The sequence below is a fragment of the Rhipicephalus microplus genome, chromosome 9, assembly GCF_043290135.1.
Source record: "Rhipicephalus microplus isolate Deutch F79 chromosome 9, USDA_Rmic, whole genome shotgun sequence".
Classification (NCBI taxonomy): domain Eukaryota; kingdom Metazoa; phylum Arthropoda; class Arachnida; order Ixodida; family Ixodidae; genus Rhipicephalus; species Rhipicephalus microplus.
The window spans coordinates 92,391,432-92,418,644 of record NC_134708.1 but is presented as its reverse complement, the minus strand read 5'-3'; the positions used below and the strand labels follow the sequence as shown (position 1 = coordinate 92,418,644).

General features: G+C 45.2%; 1 protein-coding gene across 1 annotated transcript; it reads right to left on the bottom strand.

Moving 5' to 3' along the window:
- Window positions 1-136: 136 nt before the first annotated feature.
- LOC142771400 (uncharacterized) lies at window positions 137-26,671 on the bottom strand. The gene is made up of 5 exons (XM_075872879.1): window positions 26,393-26,671; window positions 9,375-9,511; window positions 9,241-9,308; window positions 6,200-6,283; window positions 137-311 (listed from the first exon to the last, which is right to left on the bottom strand). The coding sequence occupies exons 1-5, from the start codon at window positions 26,465-26,467 to the stop codon at window positions 154-156; spliced, it is 522 nt and encodes a 173-aa protein (XP_075728994.1). The 5' UTR covers window positions 26,468-26,671; the 3' UTR covers window positions 137-153.
- Window positions 26,672-27,213: the final 542 nt, after the last annotated feature.

Below are 27,213 nucleotides of genomic sequence, written 5' to 3'. Positions count from 1 at the left end.
CAGTGGGCACATTTTTTTTCTACAGAAAACCGCAGTCGAATGACGCACTGAACTCCCCTACATAAATTGACAGTTTTCGCTGAGGCGATTGTGAGGGTCATTTATTTGAATTTAGGAAGAACTTGAAACACGCAGGTGAAACGTTTCATACTTTTATTTCCCTTGCCTGAGTAGCTCTGGACATTGAGGAGTGAACACGCTGATAGCGCGTCGGGTCCCAATGACGCGACTAAAGTATGTTTGACAGGCTGGATGAACTCTTGTGTGAAGAGCAGAATTCCTTATGCGAAGATCGTAGTAGACCATGTCCCCTTGTTAGAAATAAAAGAGAAAAAGAAATGTATGCTAAATTCAATTCTCAATGCTTTTAGTTTTCACACACACACACACACACACACACACATATATATATATTTATATATATATATATATATATATATATATATATATATTCATTGGACGCCATCTTCCTCATCTGTCAATAACCATCATCAGTCTTCAACACGTATGGAGGCGGAAATGTTGTAGGCCAGTGTGCTCAGATTTGCGTGCATGTTAAAGAACCCCAGGTTGTCAAAATTTCCGGAGCCCTCCACTACGGCGTCTCTCATAATCATATCGTGGTTTTGGGATGTTAAACCCCACAAATCAATCAATCAGTCTTCACCACGTTCCTCTTCATCATCGGCGCCATCTTGCTGTTGCTTGAATAAAGTGTCAGCCTAACCGTTGTATTTTAAGTGGTGGAAGGTGCTTCCCGATCTCTTCGACCTCTCTCCATCCAAAGCCAGCTCCTGGAGCTCCGTTCGGGACGTCGCTTACGCCAGCAGAGCACCATGGCACAAAAGCAAGCCTAACCGATCCACCCGTCCGTCAGTACTTACTACTCATCAGCGAGCCGATTCTTACTGCACTGACATCATCGGTCGGCTTACCGGCGCTTCATCTTCCCCTAATGCCAGGCTCCGGAAACAACTCCGACTATTCAAGTTGGAGGATGATGTGCTATATCGATACATTTTCCACCCGGAAGGCCACCAATGGATTCCCGTCGTACCACGCGCACTACGCACTGAAGTTCGGCGCGCTTCCCACGACGACCCGACGTCAGGACACTTGGGTTACTACAAAACATACGAGCGCATCCGCAGTCAATTATTCTGGCCAGGTCTTTCCACGACGGTAGGTAAATATATTGCCTCGTGCGCACTTTGCCAACACCGCAAGCGGCCCGCAACTGCTCCAGTAGGAACCCTACAACCACTTTCTTGTCCATCACAGCCGTTCTCTGTCGTCGGAATTGACCTCTTCGGGTCCCTCCCAACTACATCAGATGGCAAGAAATGGATCGTCACCACCGTTGATCACTTGACCCGGTACGCTGAGACGGCCTCGATCACTTCAGTAACTGCTTCGGAAGTAGTACCTTTCTTCTTCAATGCTATTTACCTACGTCACGGAGCCCCTCGTGTTCTTTGAGCGACCGGGGCAAGGCATTTCTTTCAAGCACGCTCAGTGAAGTTCTTAAAGCATCAAAAACAGCTCATAAAACAACATCTAGCTATCACCCGCAAACAAATGGCTTAACGGAAAGATTTCATTGCACGCTGTGTGACATGCTGTCCATGTATATCCGACCGGACCATTGCAATTGGGATGCCATACTTCCCTTTGTCACGTATTCGTATAATACATCAGTTCAACGAACCACAAGCTATTCTCCATTTTTCCTAGTATACAGACGCCAACCGACATCACCACTCGACGTTTCATTCTTTTCTGGCCCCGTCAACTCTTCACTATTCGTTTGCGACCAGTTTCTGTCCCGTGTTGCTCGATGCCGTCGTCTTGCCCGTGTTAACACCGAAGCTAGCTGAGAAGATTGCAAACATCGTTACGATGCCACTCACCGCGTCGTTCTCTACCGCCCTGGCGACTATGTACTTCTGTGGACTCCTGCGCGAACGCCTGGCTTATGCGAGAAGCTTGAGTCACGCTATCTTGGTCCCTACAAAGTTGTGGAACAGACCTCACCGGTGAACTACCTTGTCACACCTGTTCATGTCCCCACTGACCAACGCTGCCGCGGGACAGAGATTGTGCACGTTTCGCGTGTCAAGCCCTATCGTATGCGTTCCCCTGCGTAATTCGCGGCCAGGCTGGCCACTTCCGTCGACGGGGGAATTTAGTGTAAGGATTCATTGGACGTCATCTTCCTTATCTGTCAATAACCGTTCCTCTTAATCAACGGTGCCAATATATATATATATATTATATATATATATATATATATATATATATATATATATATATATATATATATATATATATATATACTGCGAAGCAGAGGAGCACGAAGGAAGATAAAGAACTGCCGGGTCAGCCAGCAAAGGCTGTGTGTGAGCCTTCTTGATTACAATGATGCTGTCAACGGCCAGCGAACAGTAAGTGCGCCCCTTGGGTCACCGCTGGTGTGGGCTTGTCTTCTAGCTAAAGCCGCGCACGGCACAGCAGTCACAAAGCCGATGACTCTCCTACTGCAGGGAGCACATATGCCACCTTTTGAGGACGGCATTCAAGCCTTCTCAATAGCCCATAGGTAGGTTCACCACTGATCATTCAAAACAGTGCACGACTTACTGTTGCCCGGGAATGCCGTTCACGCTTCCTGCTGCGACAACACCTGACTGCGTATTGTATCGGTTCCCCCCGTTCTAAGCTCTCCGAATACACCCACCACTGACTTCGCGTGCGCATCACCAGAAAGTGCAGTGGCGAGTTCCCACAAAATCGCGTCGATCGAATTTGGCGATCTTTCTTCAGATTGTGTCCAGATTGTGCGCAATCAATACCATGTTGGGTGTAGCCAGCTCACATGAGTTTGAGGTCACATCATACTGAAACTGTCACAACTTCCTGCGCTTTCTTCTGGAGCTCGTAGACCAACTGGGCTGCTGGCGTCTCCGTACTTCAGGACCTCTCCTGCCGCTTCACCATCGCAAACTGTTTGGGAAATTTTGTTGTATCGTGGATTTCACCATGACATCTACGGGCGGAATAATAACATCTCGTACATCCTGGACATAGAGCTCCTGGGCAAAATATTTGTACAGCGGTGGCTGAGCCGGGTACATCTAACAACAACCTCATATAATTTTGCAAGGAAGTTTCAGGAGAGACGCATGAAAATTCTAAACTTGCAAGAAGAAAAAAGACTTTAGCGAGTCAATTATTTAACAGTCATAGATTACCTAGATACATATCTTGAAAATATTGATACTGATGTTGAACTTTCCTGGAAATCATTTCAAGATATCGAAAAGCACCGCACTCAAACTTTGTACCGTTAAAATCTGTTAGACGCCAGTGAAAAGTTGTGTGGATAAGTTGAGAAATTATGCAAGCCAAGCGAAAGATTAGAAGAGTAAGAAATCGAAGCGAATGAACAACTCCACATTCGAACAACCAAAACAAAAATATTGATAATGATCTGAATTGTCAGATAAATGCTTGCTTTATTTCTCAACATTTTTTTTCAATGATTGCCTAACACAGGAGAAATACCGGCAGACTGACGCATGGCCCGCGTTGTGCTGCTACACTACAAAGGAGACAGTGCCTTAGATTCCAACTAGCAACCTTCATTTATTACTAACACATGTTTTGAACTTTTGGAAGAAGCCGCTGGTTTTATACACCAGTTTTTGAAAGCTCACAATGAACTGTCACCTATTCAGAACGGATATAAATGCACTATCTACAGTGACTCAACTAGTAAGAATCGTGCATGATTTAAACATGTATTTGATTCATCCAGTCACCTAGATGTGACGTTCCTGGATTTGATTGGGGTCAAACAACAAAAAAATTGTATGAACTGGCCGTCTGTGGACTGCCTAACGCTCATAAACATTGGATTTATTCTTATGTAATAAACAGAAAGCAGCTTGTTGATGTCCGAAGCTGCAGTTCTAGTACCTGCCTGGTCACTGCACGAAGTCCAAAGGGCACGGTGTTAGGGCCTTTATTGTTTCTAATTTGTGCTAATGGTATAATTTATGTTAATTCTCCAGATGTTGTTAATTGGATATACGCAAATTTTGGGGTTACGTTTAGAAAAAATTGTCCCACATGATGATCATTAAGAGTTCTAGAGATCAACACCAGCCTTACTACGCCCACTGCAGGGCAAAGGCCTCATCATTGTTTCACCAAGTAACGTGGTCTTGTGCTTTACGCTGCCACGTTCTACTTGCAAACATTTAGGTTTCTTTGGCCCCCATAACTTCCTGTGACACCCTGGTCTTACAGCATTGTCTGACTGACGCTCAAATCGGGAATGCAGCTAAATGTGGAAATAAATGGTACTTTTGCGTGTAACATAAACCACTCACCCCTTTCAATTTGCTTATAAACTTAAAAAAGGGGTATATAATGTAAAAACTAGGAGTGTATTGGAGTTGTTCTTAACAATAAACTATAATGGATGGACTACACATTTCTAAAATATGTGTAAATCATATTGAATAAACTGTAGTTCATTAAAAGGAAGCCTAAATAAACGTGGGCATAAAAGAATCAAATATTAGCTTACTTTTTAATAGTAGGATCTATATTAGAATATGTTGCTGAAGTCTAGCACCCGCATAACAAGAGACATTCAAAAACCTGAGCGAGTAAAGAAAAATCTGCGAGATTTGTATACGAAGTATATACGAGGCTAGAGTCCTCATCCTCACTAATGCCACAAAACCAAATACGGACAGTCGGCGTGCAGGTAAATTATCCGTGTTGTACTACCACACAATAGCCCCACCACGGTGGTCTAGGGGCTAAGGTACTCTGCTGATGACCCGCAAGTCGCGGGATCAAATCCTGGCTGCGTCGATTGCGTTTTCAATGGCGGAGAAAACGCTGTAGGCCCGTGTACTCAAATTTGGGTGCACGTTCAAGAAAGCCAGGTGGTCGAGATTTCTGGAGCCGTTTACTACGGCATGTCTCATAATCATATGGTGGTTTTGGGACGTTAAATCGCACATAATAATAAAATACTGCGCAAAATACTTGTTGCAAAACTATGTCCTTGCCGTCTTTGGTATGTAGATACAAGACGAGAAAACCAAGTCAGAATCATAAACGTTTGCTTGCGCTGATCTTCGCTCGAACAAGCGCTAATAAAGACTGTTTTTCCCACGAACAGTGACTGATCGAAATTTTCTCCTATTGAAATTTTCTCCATGCATAATGCATTATGTGCTTTATGCGTGGCATTGTTTTCGCATGTTTATCTTTCTTTTCTTTTGTTTCTTTTGTCTCTTGCTCTAATCCTCTTCCTGAATTGGCCAAACAGTTGGCCTGCCATATTTCTTAATAACAAATTCAGCACAGCTCGCAAACACGTTCACTACCAATACACAATGCTTTAGGTCAAACTCTCCCCATCACTACTTTTTTTTCACTCGCTTGTGTCTGCGTTGCCAATAAAGCAATGTGACACACATTTACATACATTAAACATTCAATGAGCCCAAAAGCTTAAGAACATCTTATTCAGCGAAGTGTTCACTCGAGCAATGCAGGTGGCTGGTAGAGGACCCGCTCCCGGTGGTCGATGACTTGAATGCCTTGAGCAGGCTATGACGGTACCCGCGACACGACACGCGCGGAGCAAATTTGACGGAACTTCTTTCAACACTTGTATTTGCCCTCCGCTCTGATGCTGACAGCCCAACGTGTGGAGGCCTTGCCACTCAACCATACAATGAGATAGTTTCCCAGACTTCAATTACACGCAACACAAATCATGCCGACTGGCTGAACACACATGGAAATCTCGGTAGTGACCACTGTCTAGGAAACAGAACCGTCCCCATTCATTCCTTAAAACGCCCCACTAAAACAAACCCAGAAACATTTGTACCTATATACGTACAAAATTTTCAAAAAATGGCGACACAAAAGAGATATCTTTGAGAGAAAGGAATGTCTGTATAGAAACATTAATTTGCAGAAACACACAAAAAATGATCAGCGCCACTGAAATGAGGCATTATGATTAGTTTCAATGCTTAGGTAGTTTTTCTCTGAGTGGGACAGTGATGGCCAGAGGTGGAGTTTGTATTTTTTTTTCAAGTTGCAATCTGCTACACAGAGTTGTCAATTCTGTGTTAAAGCGTAAGAATGAACTCAGAACACGTACAAAATATTAGCGACTGGACCTTAATGACGGCGCAAGATTGGTCAACTGCCATGAACAGTAAAGTTTCAGTTCTTTTGAAGGTGTCTGAAAAAGGAAGAAAAGAAACGATTAAAGTATGATGAATTTTTTCTTAGGCCTATAAAAAGTGCACAAATGACAGAAGAAAGTTCATATTTGTAACATCATTGGACAAACCTTTGTACAATATGACGAAACCGAAAGGCTTAGGGCTTTGTTCTAGTAGACAGCTTAAATCTTCAGAAGTGTCAAGAATAAAGAGCGAACTTGGTAAGTCATTGTTCGTTATCGGGCTCGAGTGTTCAGCCGTTAGTCCTTTAGCTGAGTGCAGAAAGCAGGAGTCATTCACTATTACACTTAACTTAAAAAAAATAAACTGGGTTAGACCTACACGCAGAGATGCCGCTCTTGAAGGTGATACTTAAACACTATGACAAGAATGGCTTATTAGGTATATTTAAAAACTATCATAAGAATGGCTAATTCAGTATTACTTAAACACTTATCAATAAAATTTAGGCAGAGGGGCATGCCTGAGTAAAAAGCATTGCAAAAGTCCAATAAATAAATGGGGGTTGGTCCCAGTGTTACAATAAGGATTTTGGAGAAGTAAGATGTATGCGACGGGAAGTAAATATGGTGCTTTCGCCAATAAACACTGCACAGAAATAGAGATGCGCGTCCAACAGGCTATTCAATTGCAATGAACAACACAAGCTCTCAGATGATACTGGCTATCAGATGATAGCAGACGTTACAGTGTGTAGCATGTCATCTTCTGTAGACTGATTGTAACTGTCGCTTAAAGATACTTGGTCGCGCCACTTAACTGTTCCCCAACATGGGATAACCATCGGCTACTGTCTGATGCGTTTGCAGAGGTGTTTCGCATTTGCTAGTACAGGCTAACGCTTTTAGGTGCTCGGCTGACTTCAGTTAAAGTTGCCTAATTATTAGTGTTCATTCTTCTTTCTTTATTATTAATCGTTTGTCTGTAGATGTCCACTAGTTGACGTGCTAATCGCGTATTATTTTGTGGGTGCTCTGATATCTTCGTATTACGTAGTCCACATAAAATTAGGATTGTTTCACTTGGGTCCCATGGCTGTGGTTGACTGCAGCACCATGCTAAAGCACACTGCTCATGGCATTGACAAACGGCACAACATAGCGCACTTTCTTTCGGAATAAAACAAACATATCCGTTCGTACCTGAGGCGCCCTCTTTGTAGGAGTATAGCCTCAGAGTATAGCAGGGTAGTCGGCGTGACTTGTTATATGTACGCAACAAAATCGTCCGCACCATAACGCTTCGCTCTGAACCAAAATATGGGGCGAGTATAGTCGCGCTCAATACTAGTTGCAAGCTTCATGACCTAAAAACCGCGGCAGCACTTCAAGTAGGCACCGACAATGATAAAAAGTTGTTGAAAGAAACTCCATGAGCTAGGGGTAGTATGAAAACCGATTTTACCCTTTTAAATGTCATTGTTCAGGTCTAGTGTTGCTTTAACTGTATCCGGCACGCTGCAACTCATATTAAAAACTGGAGAAAATATATAAGCTGCCTATTTGGAACAGTTTTCGTCAAATCACCTACAGCATAAGGGAGGTCGCAGCAACTACTGTACTTGACCATGCACGACTTTTGACACGCATCGTGCACGTCTTAAGTGTACCAGGAACGTGCTTTCCTCTGTAATTAGCAGTTTCACTGCCAGTTCAATACATTGGTTTATTTGAACATGTATCAATCACTCAAGCACTTTGCCGTCGAGAACACCTAGCTAAACTACGTTCTAAACTTAAACACTATGTTGGCAAATTTTGTTAATAATGTCTTCGTTTTTAAGTGTGACGACTAGTAAGCATGACCATGTGCGATTGTACTTGTTTCCAACGCAATAATAAATCTCGCTGAAAGCTGCTTCGGAGGGGACCGTTAGCGCTATCAATTTATTCGAATCAAGCAGAGTTTGAACTAGAGTGTGGGCGCTCAATATTAAGACATTGCAGCACACTGCGCGGCTAGCTCACAATAAACTCAGCTGTGGACACGCTATTTAGAATTAGGTAGTACTACATGTTCTCGGAAAGTCTTTTCATCTAGCAAGTTTATGGAGCCTTCGAAAGCGCACTTACTAATTAATTCATTATATTATTTGTCTAAAACAAGCAGAACTCTAAACATCATTTGTTGCTTTTGCTATAGCTCAAGGGCAAAACACAAAACCTTATCTACACAAAAAAGCTATTTCGATCCGTTTCATGTGTTATAAGCCTATATTAGTTAGGTTCAGCGACGTATTCTGATCCCTTAGGGTCACCTTTTGCGAGCAGCGATGAGTTTAGGACACTCTATTGTTCCAAATAGTCATCATAAACACCAGTATATTCGATTTTTTCGGAAGATCTTCACCACAAATTGACGCATGACTGCGCCGCGACGGTGGCGTAAGCTCAAACTATCTTAAGTGTGGATGAATCAATTTTGCAATAAAGATCTTTATTTACAGCAGTGTTGCGTTAGACTCTGCTTACGGGATTGTGGAAGAGCATGCTTACCGAGTGATTACCTTATGACACATCCCCGGGACAAAGAGTCTCTCGATTGATGTCCTTGGTCGCGTAACAAAACCAATTCGTTAATTTAACTTTACAATGACGACTGTGTAAGACTGTCATTTGAAGATACCGGATGCGTCCTTGTTGGACGTTTTTCGTTTGGTAAAATAGCAAACACCTCAGGCTGCACGATCGCAACTTTATAAAGGCGATGCCTCAAGTACAAGAATGGGTATTATATGGTCTGTAAAGACGTAAATGGCCCTGTGGCAGCATCTGCTATGAAAGAGTTACTACCCACATCATTCCAAATACTCGATTTCAGAAGAACTAATTGGGATATGATTCAGCGATACTAAATGTGAATTCTCGTACATAGTTTAATACCCGTTACTGGATAAGAATAAAATATCAGTAAAATCGTGCTTGATTACTTTGCACAAGCACATTATCGTTACCTCTGTAAAATACAGTCATCCGCTCTTTGTGCTCTGTATCAAGCACTCCAAATACTGTAAAGTCGGATCTGCGAATAAGAGAGATGAGAGTTCAGCTGAAGGTGAAGGTAGGTAGCGGGCGCACAAAAACTAACCTGCTTCCTCCGATTAAGGCACATCTAGATAATGATATGGACAACGGTGAGACGGTCAGAACTTCATCTACCTCGCATTTGATAACCCTTCTGCGAGTTGTTTTGGATGTCCATATTGGCTCCCTCTGGTTCAGGAACTGAAATAATTGAAACCAAAATACTACACACACACACACACACACACACACACACACACACACACACACACACACACACACACACACACATATATATATATATATATATATATATATATATATATATATATATATACATATATGTATATATATATATATATATATATATATATATATATATATATATATATATATATATATATATATATATATATATATATATATATATATATATATATATAGGAAGGCATGGTGGTCGAGTGGCTGTAGCGTTGCAAGTAGTCAAGTACATCCTCCATTAGTGGTCACAAAGTGGTTTATTTTGACATTATGACCTAGAGTCTGGCCTTCTACAAGATTGATCCTTGCCTTCAGCAATTCTGATGAAGGCCAGACTCTAGGCTGAAACGTCTAAATAAACTACGTTGTGACCGTGAGTACGAAGCCTAAAAAAATCCGTGTACTACCCATCATTCCAATGGTCACGAAACGATCGCACCACCAGAGTCCCCTCTAGTTCATTTAGGGAAACTATATGATTCGTTACCACGTAATCATTCTCAAATGGACCTTTTTTACCGGCGCCTTCTGCACATTAGCACCGGAAACATTCCGGCGGCACCACCCTGAAACATTTTGTGTGGCTTGTGACCCCCAGAATCAGCCGACGGGCCACATCCGAGGCCATGGATGTGATGGAAAGCACAAGTTCGAACGCTGTCCCGTCGACAGGAAACTCAACAATATTGCTTTTGGCTCGCGCCACTGGCAGTGCAGTACCTGTCGTAAAAATGGTCCCTTAAACGTCATATACTTTGTACTTGGCAGTGAACCTTCTATTTTTGCCAAGTAAAGCTTGCTCTCACCTTTTGTATGGCATCAGACTCTTTTGGAGGTTTCTCACGGTCAACAATAATTGGATTATATTAAGAACAAATTATGACATGCAAATCGTTTATCTGACCACGAGGAATCCAAAAGCTTGGCTATTTGTAATAACATGATCTAAGCTTGATCCGCTAATCTGCAAACATTTCTGTGGTAATTTCGATAAAGTTTACAACTACCTTTTAGTGTGTGTCTTGGCCATGCTATCAAATTACGTAGTCGGATGAACTATCTCTTCACCTATACTTATATTTAAAATATGTATGCAGCTTATACTATCTTAAGGTGGTAGCGTTAAAGAGATTGTTTCGCAAAAGTTCCGAGGTCGGTGTTTCCGCTTGTGCGCAAGAAATAAAATACTTGTTTGTGACAAAAAATAAAAAAAAATTACTGGTAAAACAAATATAAAAGAACTTCACTACGTGTACGAATCGAGCCAAGACTCTCTTCGTTCAATCAGGTGTTCTACCACAGAGGCATGGACGCGCCAATTGTCAACGCTGAATAAAAAAAACAATATGAATATCTTGTGATAGAAATTCCCTGATATTGTGTCTAACCAAAAAAAGTCAGGCTTTATTACGCTTACACTTCTTTCGGTCATTTAGCAGAAAGAATCTCATTAACGCACGTAGTATCATATCAAGTGGTAGATGCGTAGAATTACGCCAGGCGTAAAAACTTATGAAATGCCCAACGAGTGGGTGTTTTAAATACCTACCCTATACAGAGCGCTCAAAGATGTCCGCGTGCTGCCTTACGTACGCGTAGAGGACGTAAAAAAGTCGGCACTTAACAATCGTGCTTTATATAGACATTCTATGGCAAGTTTAAAAGCCCAGTGTTGCACGCACAATCGCTCGTTCCCGAAGCTAGGGCAGTAATTGAAAAGGCGATTCGCACAGGGCCACACTACGCTATCGCGCTCTGCTCTTGAACGTAAAGCTGAAGCGTCGTTCAAATTTCGGAAATGCTGTGTTTGTAACTGTTGTCAATTTTCGCATACAATAAATACATGATGGCGTTACCTCATCTATGTCCGCCAATTGCTGCCGCATGTTATAATAGTAATATTACTAATATTACTACTACTACTATTACATCTACTACTACAACTGCTGATGCTGTGACTATTACTTATATTATTATTAATAATATTATGATTCTATCAATAATATTATTATTATTATTATTATTATTATTATTATTATTATTATTATTATTATTGTAGGAAACTATGCGAACGACGACGAATCAGCATGAAACGGCAAGCCACAGCGTTGGTGCACGCGCGACTCGAGCTTGCGTTTGTTTTGTATTTTCGGCCTGTTGGCGTTCCTCGCTCTTCTGGCGTTCCTCGGCCTTCCAGTAGGTCTGTACGTGAATAAACTGCGTGACATCTGGTGTAGGTGCTGGGTACTCCCGTACAAACCTGGAACTTCGCTCCCATAAGCTTTCCCCTCTACGTGACACGAACATGGCCACCGAGACGCCTCTCCAGGTGGGACCTTCGACCGTCCATGTCACTTGCGGTGCCGTGTATCCTCAACGAGACCCTCCTATATTCACGGGCTCCACTGAGTCGGACGTCTAAGATTGGTTGGCGAGGTACGACAAAGTCGGCGCAAGTAACAAATGGGACGACCCAAGTAAGCTTGGCTACGTCACATTCTACCTTGCGGACACCGCGCAACTGTGGTTTAATAACCACGCAGCTGACATTACTACGTGGTCTGCATTCAAGACGGCTATTACGGACGTCTTTGGACGACCTGCGGCACGCAAGCTTCAAGCCGAGCACCGTTTACGTCACCGTGCGCAGCAACCAGGCGAGACCTACACGGGCTACATTGAAGATGTGTTGCATCTATGCAACCGCATCAACTCTACCATGCCTGAGGAAGAAAAAATCAGGCACATATTGAAAGGCATTGACGACGGCGCCTTTCAGATGTTGCTCGCGAGAAATCCCCCCACCATTGCTGTCCTCGTTTCCCTCTGTCAAACCTTCGATGAATTGCGTAGGCAGCGCGCAATTCCTCGTCAAGCCCTCACGACGCCAGACACGCTCGCAAGCTTGCACCTAGCTGCCCATCCTACCGACCAGCAGCCGCTGCTTTCGACAATCAAGGACTTTGTCCGCGAAGAGGTAGCGCGCCAGCTGTCACTGCTGCCACTGACACATGAGCCCACGCAAGCTTTGGCACCGGACCTCCAGCACGTCATTCGGACCCAAGTCGCTGAAGCCCTTCCGCCGGTGCATCAGAAACCACCAGTCACAACGCCTCTCACGTACGCCGCCGTCGCTGCTCGGCCTACGCAACAGCGTATGCCGTATGCTCAACCTGCCACGCCACCCTATGTCGTGCCTACAACCCCAATTGCGGCACCGTATCCCTACGCGAGATCTCCAGCTCCATTTTACCGTCGCTCAGACGCTTGGAGGACGCCAGATAATAGGCCCATCTGTTTCGCCTGTGGTATCGCTGGACACGTCGCCCGCCACTGTCGCCGAGATCCCCCTCCAGTCGACGCCGTGGGCCGGCCAATGGCGTCGTCGTCTAGGACGCCATCAAGGTACACCACTGACGGTCCTCGACCCTACGCAAACCATCGGTCACCATCGCCACGACGACGCTCCCTGTCACCTATGCGTCGCCGACCTGCTACGGAAGAGGGAAACTGATCGCTGCAGCTCCGGAGGCAACAGCTGCATACAATTCGAACTGCTTAAGGCCTCCATCTTTCTCGCCGCAAAACGTTATTTACGTCAATGTTGAGGGGACCGCCGCACAAGCGCTTATCGACACAGGGGCCGCCGTTTCCATAATCTGTGAGCCCTTATGCCGCAAGTTGAAAAAGGTGACGACGCCTCTTTCGGGCCTGATGCTCCACACGGCCAACTCGCAGTGCATAGAACCTACAGCTGTGTGCACTGCACTTGTACTTATCCAAGGTGAACTTTATGCCATTGAATTTTTTGTGCTGGCATCCTGCTCCCACGAAGTCATTCTTGGATGGGACTTTCTTTCGCGTCATTGGGCCATCATAGATTGCTCACGTGCAGAAGTTGCCCTTACACCGCTGCCAACCTCTTGTTTGGTGGATTCTCTTTCTGAAGCTTACAAACTTGTCGTTGTTGCAGACACGGAAATAGCACCAAGAACATCCGCCCTTGTAGCCCTGACCTGTACGGCCGCTCCTGCCGGAACTGTTTTGTTCACTCCGTCTGACGTATTTACCCGCCGCCATAGCCTACACCTGCCCTTTGCCGTACTCACCGTGGAATCCGGTGCTACCGCCATGCTCGTAGCGAACTCGCTATCGTCGCCAGTTACCTTACTTCGCGGAGAATGTTTGGGTAACATACAAGACGTTGACCTCTTGCGCCCTCTAGAGTTCGCCGAACACGCACCTCACCTCCAGCTCAATGCTATGACGCCACCTGTGGCCACAGTGCCCGCGCCAGACTCATTCCAGCCCTCTGTTGCCGCTGAGCTATCGCCGACACAAAGAAGCGAACTCTTGTCCCTTCTTCGAGAGTTCCGTTCTGTCTTCGATTGTGCTCAACCATCTTTGGGTCGCACAGCGAACATCACGCACCACATTGACACCGGTACTCATGCTCCCTTACGCCAACGACCATATCGAGTTTCAGCGGAAGAGCGCCGTATTATCAACGAACAAGTCGACGATATGTTCAAGCGTGGTGTCATCCAGCCATCGCAGAGCCCTTGGTCGTCCCCTGTTGTACTTGTGCGCAAAAAGAATGGGTCTATCCGATTCTGTGTCGACTACCGCCGGCTCAATAAGATAACTCGGAAGGATGTGTACCCGTTGCCACGTATCGACGACGCTCTCGATTGCTTGCAAGGGGCAGAATATTTCTCCTCCTTAGATTTACGCTCAGGATAATGGCAAGTTCCAATGGCTGATCCTGACCGATCGAAGACTGCATTTGTAACACCTGATGAGCTGTATGAGTTTAACGTCATGCCGTTTGGACTCTGCAACGCCCCAGCTACCTTCGAACGGATGATGGACACCATTCTTCGCGGCTACAAGTGGAACACGTGCCTTTGCTACCTAGACGATGTCGTCGTTTTTTCTCGCGACTTTTCCACTCACCTTGTTCGTCTTCGTGCTATTCTCACGTGCCTCACCTCTGCTGGCCTTCAACGTAACATCAAGAAGTGCCACTTTGCCGCACGTCAGCTCACTATACTGGGTCACGTCATCTGCAAAGAGGGTGTTCTCCCGGATCCGGCGAAACTCCGCGCCGTGGCCGACTATCCGAAGCCCGATTCCATCAAGACGCTTCAAAGTTTTATCGGCCTGTGCTCATACTTTCGTCGATTTGTGCGCAACTTCTCTTCCATCATCGCGCCTCTTACCAACCTGTTGACAACTTCCAAAGGCATTTCTGCTTGGTCAAAAGAGTGCGACGAATCCTTCACCGCGCTTCGGCGGTTATTATTATCACCTCCAATACTACGTCATTTTGACCCTGATGCCCCTACTTAGGTCCACACCGACGCCAGTGGTGTCGGTCTTGGTGCTGTATTGGCTCAACGAAAACCAGGGTACCAAGAATACGTGGTCGCTTACGCGAGTCGAACCCTCAAGAGAGCCGAGTGTAATTATTCCGTCACGGAGAAAGAGTGCCTCGCAATTGTCTGGGCTTTGACGAAGTTCCGCCCATACCTTTATGGCCGCCCTTTCGAAGTCGTCACGGACCACCACGCTCTATGCTGGCTATCATCGCTCAAAGACCCGTCGGGGCGCCTTGGTCGTTGGGCGCTTCGCCTACAGGAATACGACATTCGTGTTGTATACTGATCCGGCCGCAAGCACTCCGACGCTGATGCGCTATCCCGCTCGCCGCTACCGGCTGACCCAGCCTCCTCGTCACCTTCTTCAGCTGTCATAACACCAATCGACTTCACAGACATGGCATCGGAACAACGCAAAGATGTGTGGATTTCCCAACTCCTCGCCTTTTTGACTGATCCGTTAGCTAATTTAGTGTCAAGATCTATCCGCCGTCAAGCCACACATTTCGCTATTCGAGACGACCTACTCTATCGGCGGAATTACACGTCTGAAGGTAGGAAGTGGCTGTTAGTGATACCCAACCACATGCGCTCGGAAATCTGTACTGCTTTCCACAACGAACCGCAAAGCGCTCACGCTGGCGCTCTCAAAACATACAACCGTCTACGTCAGTGGTACTACTGGCGCGGCATGTACACATTTGTCCGCAAGTACGTACGTGCTTGTACTGCATGCCAGCGACGTAAAGTCCCACCTCAACGCCCTGCCAGTACACTTCAGCCTCTGCCTTGTCCAGCGCGTCCGTTTGACCGCGTCGGTATCGACTTATACGGACCACTTCCCACGTCGTCTTCTGGAAATAGGTGGATAATTGTCGGCGTGGACCACCTCACGCGTTACGCGGAGACAACAGCACTACCCGCAGCAACCGCAAGGGAAGTTGCGTTTTTCATCTTACGCAACTTTGTTCTTCGCCATGGTGCTCCTCGCGAACTTTTGAGCGACCGGGGGCGTGTTTTCTTGTCCGACGCCATTCAAGCGTTGCTCGCTCAGTGCAACATGGTTCATCGCCTGACGACAGCATATCACCCGCAGACGAATGGTCTCACAGAACGATTTAATCGCACTCTCAGTGATATGTTGACGATGTACACAGCTTCAGACCAGACTAATTGGGACACTGTCCTTCCATTCGTCATGTATGCGTATAACACCGCTACGCACGCGACAACAGGATTCTCCCCTTTCTTTCTGTTGTACGGACGCGAACCATCGTGCACGCTGGACACTATCCTCCCATACACGCCCGACTCCTCTGAGTACACTGCAATTTCTGATGTTGCCAGGTACGCAGAAGATTGCAGACGATTGGCCCGTTCTCTGACAACCGAGGACCAAGGCCACCAGAAGCTACGGCTTGACACCGGCCGACATCTCTCTACTTTCACGACTGGTGCTCTCGTTTGGCTCTGGGTTCCACCGAGCATTCCTGGCCTTTCGTCGAAATTACTGGCACGATACCACGGGCCCTACGGCATTCTCGCCCGTACGTCACCCGTCAATTATGAGATTGAGCCACTGACACAGTCTCATGACTTACGCCGTCGTGGCCGAGAAATTGTGCATGTGAGTCGCCTGAAGCCGTATTACGACCCCGCTATAGTGACTACGCCTTAAGTCGCCAGGTTGGCTACGCTATTCACCGGGGGCCAATGTAGGGAACTATGCGAACGACGACGAAGCAGCATGAAACGGCAAGCCACAGCGTTGGTGCACGCGCGACTCGAGCTTGCGTTTGTTTTGTATTTTCGGCCTGTTGGCGTTCCTCGCTCTTCTGGCGTTCCTCGGCCTTCCAGTAGGTCTGTACGTGAATAAACTGCGTGACATTATTATTATTATTATTATTATTATTATTACATATATAAGGTTTTTAGGTTGCTTGTAGCAGGATTCGTCTCGGCCCCTGCCACTGCGTAAGCATGTTAATAAAAGGTAAATGAATAAACAAACAAGGGAACAAGTTGCGTGCAGGAGAGTCGCCATTGTAATCGTCGTTGTGCTTGGCGCAAGGCAAGTTGGCGTAACTGACTGTAGATAAATCTGCTCTTTTTCGGTACGCCTCATACCTGACAAACTTGTTTCAGTACAAGAAAATAAGCCGTGTCAAGGATAGCCCGAGAAGTGACGTGAGAATACAGTGCACAATTTGCGGTAACCGCTTCCCATCAATAATTCTCTTCACAATACGCGCACCCCGGGTCGCGCGAGCGAAATCGGGCTGCAGCGCCATCAGTTCTCGTGACCGCCACCCGGGCTGCCACTCTGGCGAAGCTTTTAAACTTAGTTTTAAATGCGCAGCATTTCTTAGCGAACTTTGGCAACTTTGAGCGTATCTATCTATCTATCTATCTATCTATCTATCTATCCATCTATCTATCAATCTATCTATCTATCTATATATGTATCTATCTATCTATCTATCTATCTATCTATCTATCTATCTATCTATCTATCTATCTATCTATCTATCTATCTAGCCGCCTACGACTCTTAGCTCTCCTGGACGTTTCGATAATGGTATCAATACCAAACTTGGTATAACATAACATGACTACATGAACATATTTGACTAGTCATAACTCGAAAATCATGACATATATGTCATGAATGTCATGATTCACAATTCATGGTCCTGAAATTCTTGCAGTGGCTTCGTTCACGTGGCATGTTGCAAAACTGGTATGGAATGGTATCATTTCATGGCGAACACAAGCGAAAGATCCTAACATAAAAATTATGACATTGGTGTTATGTAACTACATGACTACAAGCCGCGCTCATGATGCGCTCGTGGCTGTTTTGCTAGTGTCACATATACCAAATTTGGTATTACGGTACGGGAATGAATGACGCAGGTATATGACTCGTGCAAACATGATAATCATGAAATGCCGTGTCATGTAACAACGTGACTACATGCCACGCTCATGATGCAGTGGCGGTTGTTTCGCTGGCTTCACTTAAACGAAAGTTGGTATTATGGGACGTGAACTGATTACGAAGGTATTATACTGGTGCATACATGATAAACATGATATTCGTGTCATGTAAGAACATGAGTAAATGCTACGCTCATGATGCGCTCGTGGGCGTTTCGCTAGCTTCACATGTACCAAACTCGATATTACGCGACGTTAACGAACGACATTGGTAAATGAGACACCCAAACATGATAATCACGACATGCGTGTCATGTAACAACATAAATACATGCCACACTCATGACTCGCTCGCGGCCGTTTCACTAGCTTCACGTAGGCGAAATTTACTAGTACGTGATGTGCTATCTCCACATATACCAAATTGGGTGTTATGACGTCAATGGATGAGAAAATATATGGCTGCTGCAAACATGATAATCCTGATGATGATGATGATGATGACGATGATGATGATATTTAAGTTTAAACGGCGCAAGGGCCATGTCTTGGCCAAAGAGCGCCATGAAAAAGATGGAGGAGTGGCAATCATTTGGAATGTAAAAATGACTAAGATGATGCTACGGGGCTGTATAAGGGCCTAAAATTGCTCGCCTTAAGGCGGATAAAACATAATATAATAAAACAATGTGAGTGAGTTGAAATGACTAGCTATAGACTAATGAAAATACTCATAGTAGAAGAATAAACAAAACTTTAGGACTGACATGTTATTTGGCACATTTGCCTCATCAGTGGCCTTGAACACAAGAGCCGCGGCCACCGCAACAGCAACCCCCGGAGGGAGGCCGTGCTATGGGTCATCTCGAAATATTGTTTAAAAACAATGTATTTCTTTTAAGAATACCATCAGTGATTTTTGTTTATTCACTGCATCCCTACCACTAAACCTAAAAGGGTGCAGTAGAAGCTGCTGTCGATAGGGCAGTAGAAATTGTTTTTTTTTTCTGATACCATCTAACTCGCTGCACTGAACAAGGATGTGGAGAACATTAAGTGGTTCACCAGATTTGTCACAGCTAGGTTGTTCACCACCAGACAGGAGTTATGAATGTGTGCTGTGTGTGTGTCCTATTTGTAGCCTGGTAAGTGTTACTTGTCCGTAGCATGATTCAGATACCGGTGGCCAGTTTTCAAGTTTCGGTTTGATAATATGAAGTTTATTTTCAGTCTGCCTGTCCAATAGGCGCGGCCAATATGCTCTAAGGCTTTGTTTCAGGAAGTGCTTCATGTCAAGTGCAGGGACAGTCAAAGATGGGTTAGTGGCAGCGTTGTCGTGCACTGATACAGCAAGCTGGTTCGCGGCCACGTTTCCGGCAATCTCGTGGTGCCCTGGCACCCAGCAATGCACAACATGACGTTTGAGTACGTAAATCGCACATAAAAGCGAGTAAAGCGATACAAGCACAGGATTTTTATGTTTTTTCATTGTTTTCAAAGCTGTGACAACACTCAGAGAGTCCGTGACTATAACCGCGCGCTCTAGTTTTATTTCCTTGATATGGCTGGCAGCAACAGATAGCGCATGACTTCTGCGGTGAAAATGCTTGTTTTTGGGTGCAGAATACCGGAAGCTGAAAAGGATGGCCCTACAGCTGCAAAGGACACAGAAGTCAGACTTGGAGGCATGCGTAAAAAATTCAGGGCAAGCGTATTTATGCCTAAGTTTCATGAATTATGTGTGTATATGTGCAATAGGTGCATGCTTCGTCCCTTCGGCGAAGGATACATCACATCCTATCACCTGCCACTGCCAAGGCGGTAGGTGTGCAGCAGGAGCCATGAGACACTGTTCAAGAAGCGACACACCTGTTATCTTGGCTAGGCCCCTGACGCAAAGTGAGTAAGGCTGCCTCATCGAGGGCCGGTTTCCAAAAAGTGCGCAACTAGACAGATCATTACTTATGGAATGCGTAGAGGGTTCTTTATCGCCATTCACTTTCAGATAATAGATAAAGACATGTAGGACCTCTGCAGAGAGAGTGACCACTCACTCGACTCAGCGTAAAGGCTCTCTACAGGGCTCATTCGATAAGCACCTGTAGAGAGGCGGATGCCCAGACGATGTACACGATCCAGAATCTTCAATGTGCTTGGCGAGGCTGAATGATATACTATTGCCCATAGTGAAGACGTGAACATACCAGGCTTTTGTACAGATTTATGAGGCACTTTCCGTCGCTGCCCCAAAACGTGTGCGACAGTAACTTCAGGATATTCATTGTTTTCATGCATTTATTTTTGAGATGTTAGATGTGTGATACAAATCCTATTTTTTCATCTAAGATTATACCTAGGAGCTTATGTTCTGTGCTCACGGGCAGAGGTTAGCCTTTGATGACAATCTGAGGATCAGGGTATAAACCTCTTTTCCGTGTGAACAGGACACATGTGCTTTTTCGTGGGTAGACTTTGGACCCACTTTTATCAGCCTATTTGGACACTTTGTTTAGAGCAAGCTGGACCTGTCGCTCATAGATGCTGAGGGAACACGGTTGAAAAGCTATCTGGATGTCATCAACATATGTGGAATAAAATATGTCATGCAGAATGTACTGATGGAGAGAGTTCATTTTTATAGTAAAGAGCGTGCAGCTCAGTACCCCACCCTGTGGAATTCAGGTTTCCTGTACAAATGTTCGGGACAAGACATTGCGCACTCGAACTCGGAATATGCGATCAGACAGGTAACTTTCGATGATATTGAACATATTACCACGTACACCCATATGCGAGAGGTCTCTCAATATCCCGAAGCTCCACGTTGTATCATAGGCCTTTTCCATGTCGAAGAATACAGATAGAAAAAACTGATTATGGATGAAGGCTTCACGTATTTACAGATACAACTGGTTAATGCTCTAAGCCTGTAATTGAATGCAAACAACAAATCCTCACCCTGCTTCAAAATCGGAATGATCACAGCTTCCTTCCAAGAGGAGGGGATCACACCAGAAAACCAGATAAGATTGTAAAGGAAAAGGAGAATTTTTTGTGTTTCGGAGGGTAGTTGCTTCAGCATCTCATACATTATAGTGTCAGGACCTGGACACGTTGTGTTGCAACAGTTCAGTGCTCTTTGCAATTTCGCAAAGCAGAAGGGCTTATTAGAAGCCTCAATTTTTTTAGATTTTCTTTCTAGATTCTGTTTTTCCAACTGTGCTTTGTATTTTTGGAATGCGTCAGAGTAGTGTGGGGAGCTCGATATATTTTCAAAATGGCAACCAAGAAAGTTGACTTGGTCCTCCAAGCTTTCTCCGACGGTATTTACTAATGGATCAGAATATGTTTGTGGGCCTTTAATTTTCTGGACTTTGTTTTACACTTTTCTTTCATCTGTGTACGAGTTTATGCTCGTAATGAACCTTATTCAACTCTTTCGTCTGGCTTGTCTGCGCGTTCTCCTTGCCTGCGATTTGACCTGCTTAAAATTTTCCAAGTTTTCTACTGTTGGAAAGTCACGGAGCAATGCCCACACTTTGTTCTGATTCGTCCGGGCTTTCCAACAGGCATAATTCCACAGAAGGACTCGCCGTGTAGTACTCATTCCGCTTGTTTCAATAATACGCTTAGTTGTGGCATCAAGAATAAAAGCTGTGAAATATGCTACAGCGTCATCAATGGTCAGAGCAGCAACTCAGTCCATGTCATGTGGGTAAGAGTTTGGTACTGTTCTTAATCAGCTGAGTCAAGCTTCCACCTCGGAACCTGCGAAGAGAGCTGGCCTTTGTATGGCACGCTCAGAATGATCGGGAAGTGGTCACTGCGATAAGGGTTTTTAAAAACATTCCATTGAAAATCGGCTAAAAGTGATGGCGACGAAAGGCTAAGATCTATCAAGGAGTATGAATTGTTTGCGAGGCTAAAATACGCATGCTCCTTTGTATTTAAGAGACATAGCCTAGACGAATAAAGAAGCTGCTCTATTAGACGTCCTTGGGCATCACAGCGACAATCGCCCCACGGGGCATTGTGTGCGTTAAAGTCATCTAAATTAAAAAAAAGGCTTTAGGACTTCATCTACTAATGTTTTCAAGTCGTGCCTTTTAAGCTGATGGTGAGGTGGTATATACAGAGAGCATAAGGTGATGATTTTGTTAAAAAGTACAGCTGGAATGGTCACTGCCTCAAGAGCTGTCCGGAGCTTCATCTGCTGGCATGCCACACATCTATCAGCTATAAGGGCTACTCCGCCGGATGATACAGCAGCATCTTCACGGTCCTTCCGGAAAGTAATGTATTGGCGGAGAAAGTTGCTGTATTTGGGAGTTAGGTGTGTTTCTTGCACACACAGCACTTTTGGGTTGAACTTACTGAGAAGTTCTTGAACATCATCTAGATTTCTGAGGAGCCCTCTAACATACCACTGTATGATTCTATCCATTAGGAATTGGAAAAAAAGTGCTGTGTGTAGACAAGATTGAGATCGGTTCATTTTACAGAGCCTTTGTGAGGCCCTGTAATTGGTGTTTTTTTTTTTTTGAAGTGGTAGACAAGAGGTCGCTGCTTCTTTGGCGCTACCGGCGCCGTTTGGCTAGAATTGGTGTCCATAGCCTCCTGTGAGGCGCTGAACACCCGCTCGAAAGAGCGGATGTTCAGCGCCTCACAGGAGGCTCTTTCGAACACCCGCTCGAGAGAGATGTGTCGCTTAGACACAGATGTGTCTAAGCGACACATCTGTGTGTCGCTTAGACTTCGCCTCAGTCGACGAAGTCTTTGCCCCTACCGGGCAGTAGGTTGTTAGGGCCTCCTTTGTCTCCTCATTGCTCTGGCTGCTGCCAGGGCTTGTAGAGGCCACCGGTGTGGACTGGTTGGCTTTGGGCGAGGCAGCGCTGGCTGCTGCCACTGGAGGGGCAGGTGGCTTTGACCTGGACTCGCCAGGCGTGGTCCAGGTAGCCGCCAAGGGCCATTGTGGTGCCGCCCCTCATTGCACCACTTTAGCGAAGGAAGTTCCTAGTGAGAAAGTAGGTGAGACTCGCTGTCGGGCTTCACGGGACGTTATATTTTCGTTAACATTTATGGTGATAAATTTTTATTCTCTTTTCCAGGCTGGGCACGCTCTGGAGTATGCGGCATGGCCGCCTTTGCAGTTTGCACAATGAACCTTATCATATTCGCACTCATCAGTACAGTGACCAGTTATGCCGCATTTACCACAAGTAAGCTGACGTCGGCAGGTCTGAGATCCGTGTCCGAATTGCTGGCATTTAAAGCAACGTCTCGAGTTAGGCACGTACGGACGCACACGAAGTTTTTCATAGCCGGTTTCAAGTGTCTGGGGTAGAATGCTTGGATAGAAAGTAAGTATTAGGTGCTTTTTTGCGGTTTCAGTGTTGTTGCGTCTCTTTTTTAGGCGCTGCACACGTGTTATGCTTGGTACTTCCATCTGTCAAGGAGTTCCTCTTCGCTTAGTGACATAAGGTATTGATCAGATACTACGTGTTCAAAGTACGATGTGCAGTAGCTGATACACGGGTATTGCCGAATGGTACGAGGTGTGAAAGTTTGTTGTACTGTTCAGTGTCTTTTATTTCGAGGAGAATATCCCCACTTGTCATCTTTGTGGCCTTACAGCTGGTCCCAATGGTGTCTTTTAAGCACTTGGCCACGAGAAAAGGTGATATTGCTCTGGCTTTAGTTGATATTTCTTCACACTGAAGAACATGTTATCTTAGGAAATTTTCAATGTTTTGGGTAAAAAACAAAAAGGATGCATCGGTGCGTACCCTTTTCAGGGCACTATCGGTTAAAGGAGGGTTCTGAGGTCCCAAGAAAAAATGACTTCTTCGGAAGCGGTGCCTACCACACACCACGGAGCCCAACAAGGGGACGCGGCAGATCATGTGATAAAGTCTGCCCTACGCCAGCAGTACGCCATTTCTATACCTGAATATGGTTTATCCTAGGTAGGATAGCCACACAAGGTTAACCCTAGCCGCCAGGAAACAATGAAGTAAACAGAAAAGACAAGAAGACAGGACAGATTTAGAGAGGAGAAAAAGACGAAGATGTAAGAGGAGAGAGACAGGAAGAGGCGACTGCCGATTTACCCTGAGTGGGTCAGCTCAGGGCTGCCGTCTACGTGAAGCCGGGACCAAATGGTGTGTTGCCTCTGCTAGGGGGCCTTAAAGGTCCAATCACCCGGCGTCGGCTCAACCACCAGGATCCCCTTTTCCCCGGGCACGGCAGAGCCACGCACGGCTAGACGTGGGAGGGAGTCGTAACTGCCCCGTTAGCCGAGTCCGTGGTTTTGCTACGCACCAAACGCCTACTTACGCTGACGCCCCTGAGGTGATGATAATCCTGAGACGCGTGTCATGTAAGAACATAATATACCAGACTCATAGCATGCTCGCGGGCATTTCGCTAGCTCAACATATACCAAATTTGGTATCACGTGTGGTGAATAGATGACGAAGGTAAAAGACACATCTAAACAAAATAATGATGACACAGAAATCATGTACGTCATCATTTATCTCCACCTCGTAACGTTGTGCTGATTTCAAAATGACATATCAAACTTTCTAATATGTGCTTCGCTTATCATCGATTTTTACTGAACGTGGTATCTGCCAATTTATTGTCGTAACGTTCACCTTCTTCTACACTCTTTTCGCCCTTGGAGGAGGTCCGCTGGCTCCGTTGAGCTCCCACGATGCGAGTGCCCTCCCTCGCCAGAGCACGCTCCTTCTCTCTACTCACTCTCCATAAGTACGCCCGCACCACCAACTCCGGTTGCTAGGGGAGAGAATCAGCGCGCCCGCTCGCAGCTGCTGCTATTGAAGAGGGACTGACAGCGGAGAGATACCACCTGCCGGTGCGCCGACATCGACAGACGCTTCACATGCCCCGATTAAGAATCGCAATCGCAGTTGAAACGGTCAGGTAACACTCCTAGATAATAATCCACGTACGCATGAGTTCTCATGAGTTATGAGTTATTTCACAAGTGTTTTAAAAAAATCACAGCATATCTAAGGAGTTGATGATGATGAGTTAGGCGAAGCGTGCGTCAGTCCGTCCGTGCATCCGCGCGTTCATGCTTCTGTCGGTTCATTCGGTCTTCCCTCCATAGGTCCGTGCGTCTGTCCGTGCTGCCGTTAATGCATTTGTACAACCTTGCATCCGTCCTTTCATCAGTGCGTCTGTCTGTCTATCCATCCATCCATGCGTCCGTTCATCTGTCTGTCTGCCTCCCTGCCTGCCTGCTTGTCTGTCTGTCTGTCTGTCTGTCTGTCTGTCTGTCTGTCTGTCTGTCCATCATTGCATATGTCTGTCTATCCGTCCCTACGTGCGTCTCTCTGTCTTTCAATCCGTCTGTCTGTTCGTGCAGCCATCACTCAGTCAGTGCATCAACCCGTTCGTGCATATGTGTGTCTCTATCCGTCCGTCCGTGCGTCTGTCAGTCAGTCAGTCGTTCAGTTTGTGTGTTTTTCCGTCCATCTGTTTGTGCGTCTGTCACTCAGAAGTCCGTCCGGCCACCCATTTGTGTGTATCTCTGTCTGTCTGTCCGTCCGTCCAGGCTTGCCTCTGTTCGTCTCTGTCTGTCCGTCTGTAGGTAAGTCTGTGCATCCGCCAATCCAACAAAAGAACGCTCCAAGCACCGCAATCTCGCAGCTTTTTATCATATGTTCATGATTTATCAGTCACACCATTTAGCAGACATTTCGAGGACTAAACGAGAAGTGGCTACATACTTCAGCTAATTACTACTACTACTAATACTACTTCTACTATTACTAGTAGTATATACAACGCGGACGCTCGGCCCACTGCATAAGAAGCTTCGCCACTAAACAAAACCCTTAGTCAACACTGTCCACTCTCAGTGCACATGAAGAAGCAGCGTGCACAACGAGTGAATCACCCTTGCTATTATTTATAATTTTAACACAACAATAGAAAGTAAATTCTCGAACTGCCTACGACGGCGTCGATAATCATGGTTTCACGAAGGCACACAAGTGATGTAGGCAGAACACGTCATCATTTTCTTATTTAAATTACATCAACTGTATTTGGAAGGTTCACAAGCATACGACATTTACTCGTGTTAAACATTACATCAAATAATTACGCCGGTCTTTTGTCAATGTAATCAAGCATATTTTAGGTGTACTTGTTTTTTAAAAATGTTAATACTTTAACTCAAAGCTCATACATATCAGCGACAAAATCAAACATCTGTGCACAAAGAATTAGCAAGTGTCGTGTGTACCGGTAAAAAGTGGTCATATGTTCGAAGGTTTATGTCAATTTTGTCCACGTGTCAAGGCCGAACTGTCCAGGCCTTGAATGGTCACCTAACGGAGCCGATACGGACATTTGTAAAACAGGAAGAATCACCAATTCGTGATGGATGCTTAGGTTGCGCTTCATGAGCAGTCATGCGTCAAATATTCAAAAGACACTGAAATGTCCTGAATTATCAACTGACCTGCTTTACGTCCCTGTTTGCCGTAACATCAGTGGAAATAAAGACGAGTATGGCTGCAAGAACTTCTGTTTGCATGACGGTTTAGTTCACTGTTCGTAATACGTCTGGGCAGCTAGCATGAGGGTTTATAGTGATCATCAGTTTCGTGAGTACAAAATGCAGAGGCATCACTTTCCTGTCTTTTATACAACATTGTGACGTAGATGTATCACATTGCTGGGCTCATACTGTTATCTTCATCGGCAGTCCTGAATCGCTTGCACCTTATGTGTTTGATATTGACTCGACTGCCGAATCATTGGCACGTCATTGTAGGTTACACATCAGTACCGCACAGAGAAAATGTCGACCTAAATTAATAAAACCTGCTTGCTGAACAATGCTGCAGGCATGCATGCAATTCCTGAAAAGCCAGAAAGGTTGATTGACGGCACGAAAACGTTCTTGGTCTTCCCTTCTTTCTATGCACAAAAGCTAATTCTGTTGATTAAGGAAGCTTTTGCTTTATTGAGGTAGGTATGAATTGCGTGTACCACCCAATGACATTTCTTAGAACACACTAGACATAGAAAGAACTTGTTACGCCGAAGCACTGGGTGTAAATATAGGCTCATCTTGGAAAAAATAGTTTGTCTTTTGAATATCGACAATGGGAGGCTATAGAAAGACGTATGAATTTTTCCAAACTGACAAGCAGAAGCTATGCTATATCTTGGCCTATATACATTAATGACGTCACTGAAGGGCTAGCTACTTTGAACGAATATATCACTAGAAATGAAGGATAGTAAAATGAGGCAAAAATTGATCCTATAGCACTA